General features: G+C 50.7%; 1 protein-coding gene across 1 annotated transcript in view; it reads right to left on the minus strand.

The window, feature by feature from the left end:
* The window catches only part of LOC138864586 (neurofilament heavy polypeptide-like), a 306,881-nt gene that overhangs the window by 301,847 nt on the left and 34 nt on the right, over positions 1–5,000 (minus strand). The window contains exon 1 of the mRNA XM_070132389.1: positions 783–5,000. This exon is cut by the window's right edge and continues 34 nt beyond it. Coding sequence (XP_069988490.1) covers positions 783–3,249 — 2,467 coding nt within the window. The 5' untranslated portion in view covers positions 3,250–5,000. The remainder of the gene's footprint in view (positions 1–782) is intronic.

Consider the following 5,000-nt stretch of genomic DNA (forward strand, 5'->3'; position numbering starts at 1 on the left):
GGGGGGGGGGGGGTCAGAAACACTTAAGAGACATTGAGAGACACTGAAGGGCGGTAAGAGAGATTTAAGATATACTTGGAGACACTGACAAACAGAGATTTAAGATATACTTGGAGACACTGACAGAGGATACTGGAAGACGCTGTGAGACAATGAAAGACACTGGAGGGCGTTCAGAAACACTCAGGAGATACGTGGGGATACTGAAAGACACTGAAGGGCGTTAAGACACATACTGGGAGATACTATTAGACACTGAATGCTGTTAAGAGGTTGTCATTGTAACGTTATTATTGTTGTTGTTGCTGTTATATATGTTTCTGTTTACAAAAAACATTAACAGAAGAAAAGAAAACATGACATAAACAGAGAGTGATATTTATATTTTAAAAATATCATAACAAAAACTAAAAGTGTTATTGAAGGAAACAATCTTTAAGACATTGACTTACTGAAAAATGCTGCGAGAAAACAATAAGAGAGATGAAGAGAAACACCAAAAAAACAGATACCGAGGCAGAATAAAACACTGAAACACATCGCATGACAATAAAAGTTATGAGGAGAGAGAAAATGAGAGACAGTGAGAGATGATCAGGTACTTGGGACAGGAAAAGACCCCGATAAAAAAAAAAATACCAACAACAAACAAAAAGCAGAGAAATGGAGAGCCCTTGCGAGGCATTCCGAAAGACGCGGAAGCCTCGCAGGATCTCGAGAGACTCCCTGAGACTTCCCAAGGACCTCGAGAGACGCGCGCCCCTCTCCCTCGAGTCTCTTACCTTTAGGAGATTTATAAAAGTATTCGCTATCGATCTCCGACGGATTTTCATAAACGGGGCTGCCGTCGGTGATATCCGGAGGAAGAGAATCCGAATCCCTTCCCGAGCCGAATATCCGCACCGAATCCGCTCTGGATCCCACGAGCGTCTTCTCGCTGCAGCTCGAGACGACACCGTCCCTGAAGGAGGATCTGCAGCGCCGGGGATCCTGCAGCTCCATCCTGCTGCCGGGGACGGACGCGGAGGCCGGGACGGGGAAGGGCGTCCTGTCGCGGCCGTAGACGGGCATGAGGACCGAGCTCGGCGGCAGGAGGAAGTTCTGGGATCCCCCGGACGACACGGAGGACAAGCACGGACTCCTGGAGAGAGACCCCAAGTTGGAGGACCAGGAGGGCGTGGAGGACGAGCCCAGGTGGGAGCTGGACCCCGCCGAGGAGGAGGAATCGGGGCCCACGACCAGGAAGAAGAGGGGGGCGGGCGGGCCGTAGTCGAGCGCCGACGTCGACGTCTTGAGACGGGCTTTTTCGACGTCGATCTCCTGCTGCTGCGAGGACGTCTGGGCGCGGATTCTCTCAATGTCGATCTCCTTGTGTTGCGCCGACATCTGGGCCATGATTCTGTCGATGTCGATTTCCTTCTGCTGCGCCAGCGTCTTAAACGGGATCTTGTCGACGTCGATCTCCTTCGACCTTTGAGCTCGAATTCTATCGACGTTGATCTCTTTTAACTGCGCCGACGTCTGGGCTTGGATTCTGTCGACGTCGACCTCCGTGTGTTGCGCCGACGTCTGAGCCTGAACTCTGTTGACGTCGATCGCTTGCTGCAGCAACGACTTCGATCGAACTCTATCGACATCGTTCCCCTTCTGTTGCGCCGATATCTGCGCCCGGATTCGGTCGATGTCGATCTCCCTCTGCTGCGCCGACGTCTGAAATCGACCTTTATCGCCGACCTTATCCTTCTGCTGCCACGGAGGGAAGTCTCCTGAGGCGGCCCTGGCACTCGGGCAGGGCACCGTCAGAAGCGGCGCCGGGATAGAGCAGTTCTCCAACCTCGCAGACGTCAGAGGTCTTTCATCCTTCGTCGCGGGACTTCCTTCTGGAGGGACTTCCTCTCGGCTCCTCGAATCGACGTCACGGTTGGACTTCGAGGGCGAGGGGGTCACGGAGCCCTTCTCCTTCTCCTCGGGCGCGCGAGAGGTTCCGGCGACGACGAGGGAGGTCAAGTCCCACTCGGAAGCGCTGGCGGGAGGTCGCGGGACGTCGTCGGGCACGCTTGAGGACGAGGACTTCGATGACGTCATATCAGTGGCCTTTCCGGGCGTGTCAGCTTTTCTTTGAGTGTCAACGCGGAGGACTTCCTTCTCCTTTTCTTCTCCCTCTTCCGCTGTCTCTTCCGTCGCATTGTTCTCTTTCCTTTTCTCTTTCTTCTCGTCTTCCCCGTCTGTTTCAAGTTCATTTCCTGATATCTCCCTTTCCTCCGCATTTTCCTCTTCCTCCTTCTCCTCTACTTTTTCATTCTCCTCCCTTTCCTCTTCTTCCTCCTTCTCCTCTTCCTTCCTCACTACTTCCTTTTCCTTCTCCCCTTCCTCCTTCTCCTCCTCTTCCTTCCTCAGTCCCTCCTCCTTCTCCTCCCTTTCCACCTCCTCTACCTTCTCCTCCCCTTTCTCTCCATCCTCCTCCTCTACCTTCTCCTCCCCTTTCTCCCCAACCTCCTCCTCTACCTTTTCCTCCTGCCTCCTCTCCTCCTCCTCCTGCTCTTCCCCGATGCCCTCTGTCTCTCTTCCAAATCCACTCGTCAACCGGATGCTGAAGGGATCAACATCGTCATCCTTCCTCTCATCCCTTGTCTCTTGCCACTCGCTGTTCATTCTCCGCTCCTTCGTCCTGCAGGACACCTCCGCAACGACTTCCTTTCCCGCTCCTTCTTCCTTCTTTAACGGTTCTTCCTCTTCTTCCTTCTTTATCGGATCCTCTTCTTCCTTCTTTATCGGATCCTCTTCTTCCTTCTTTACCGGCTCCTTCTCTTCCTTCTTTATCGGTTCCTCTTCTTCCTTCTTTACCGGCTCCTTCTCTTCCTTCTTTACCGGTTCCTCTTCTTCCTTCTTTACCGGTTCCTTCTCTTCCTTCTTTATCGGATCCTTCTCTTCCTTCTTTACCGGCTCTTCCTCTCCCTTTTTTACCGGTTCCTCCTTTTCCTCCTTTACCGGCTCCTTCTTTATCGGCTCCTCCTCTTCCTCCTTTACCGGATCCTTCTCTTCCTTCTTCACCGGCTCCTCTTCTTCCCTTCTTCCATGTTCTTCTACTAACTTTCTTTCATGCTGTTCGACCTCTTCTCCGTTATGTTGTTCTTCCTCTTTTCTTCCCGCCTCCATTCGATCCTGCTCTTCTTCCTCAATTCTCCCATCTACCTCTTTCTCCATTTTATTTTGTTCTTTTTTGTTTCTTCCTTCCTCTGTTTCTTCCATTCTATCCTGTTTCTCTTCCTCTTTTCCTCCATGCTGCTCTTGCTCTTCTCTCTCCCCACCATCTTCCTCTCTTCCTCCTTCTCTCCTCACATCCTCAACCTCCTGGCTTCCTTCTTCTCTCTACTCAACCCCATCTTTTCTTTCTCCTCCTCTCTTCACATCCTTAACTTCCTCTCTTCCTCCTCCTCCTCTCCCCACATCCCCATCCACTTCCCCATCCTCCACTCCATTCACTTCCCCGTCCTCCTCTCCATCCACATCGCCATCCACCTCTCCATTCACTTCTCCTTCCTCCTCCCTATCCTCCTCTCCATCCACTTCCCCGTCCTCCACTCCATCCACTTCCCCATCCTCCACTCCATCCACATCGCCATTCACTTCCCCGTCCTCCACTCTATCCACTTCCCCATCCTCCTCGCCATTCACTTCCCCATCCTCCACTCCATCCACATCCCCATCCACCTCGCCCTCGCCGTCTCCACACCCGTTCGCCCAACAGGACCGCCCCGCAGCTTCGTCCTCCGAGAGTGTCCTAACCGAAGAGTAATCCTCGGTGCCAAGGACGACGAGTGTGTGGTACTGGAGGGACTGGAGGGCATTCTCGGGCAGGTCGTCCTCGTCGATGAGACCTGACATCGTGAGGAGGTCGCTTGGGTCGTGATTTACAGGGAGTTGGGTCAGATCGACGCCTTTACGCTCTCCATGGCTAGGTCCGTTGTCGTCTGTCGGTTATGGCGTGTAATCATCTAGCTGAAGTGAGCTTATATAAATTCCTAGGTTCTGGATCTCCTAGATTCTAATACACTTTGTGAATGCTCGGGTACTAAGGCACTTTGCTTTATTAAACGAAAAAAAAAACACTTTTTTATGATCTCTCTTTACTTTCAGGACAAATTAAATCATATCCAACCACCACTTAAGCTAATTAAATTTTCCAGCATAAATTCTCTCCCGATTGAGATAATTTTCACTCGCAATACGTCATTTTCATTTTCCTCTTCCTCTCTTATTCTTCACACACAAAAAAAATAATACAATTTCAAAAGAAAGACATAAAAGCACAAACGAATCCCCACCAAACTTTCACAGGAGGCCCATTCAGCTGGCATCCATCACTCGTCAACTCCAAGAAAACGACAAAGACGACAACCCTCGCTGCCACATCCTGACATCAGGCACGACACGCGACGCACACACGCGCGCACGCACACACGCACGAACACCCTCCCGCTGCGTGGCCAAAAAAAAACGGGGCGTTATGAATGACCGTGGTCGGGGCAGCGGTGGTCCTGGCACCGGCTGGCACTATAGGGCACTCGCGGGCACTGTAAGACACTCTTTCCCTCACAGCCGATCAGAGGGGAACCCACAGCAACGGGGAGGGATGTTGCGCGGGGGAATTTCCTTCAGAGGATGCTTCGTGACGAGGGAAGTGTTTCGTTGTTCGCCTTTCTTTTTTTCGTCTCATTTTTCGTTCTCTCTCATTCTCTTTCTCTTTTCGTCTCATTTTTCGTTCTCTCTCATTCTCTTTCTTTTTTCGTCTCATTTTTCGTTCTCTCATATTCTCTTTCTCTCTTATTCTTTCTCTCATAATTAAGGGTGCATTGATCTACCTTTCTTTGGCTATCTATGTCTGTCTGCATGTTCATGTACCTATCTATTTATATATTTTTGTGTCTCATCTTCTCTTCAACTATCTCTCTACCAATTTATGTGTCTATTCATCTAAATAACTATCTATCGTTTACCTA

The sequence above is a fragment of the Penaeus vannamei genome, chromosome 17 (genome assembly GCF_042767895.1).
Source record: "Penaeus vannamei isolate JL-2024 chromosome 17, ASM4276789v1, whole genome shotgun sequence".
NCBI lineage: Eukaryota > Metazoa > Arthropoda > Malacostraca > Decapoda > Penaeidae > Penaeus > Penaeus vannamei.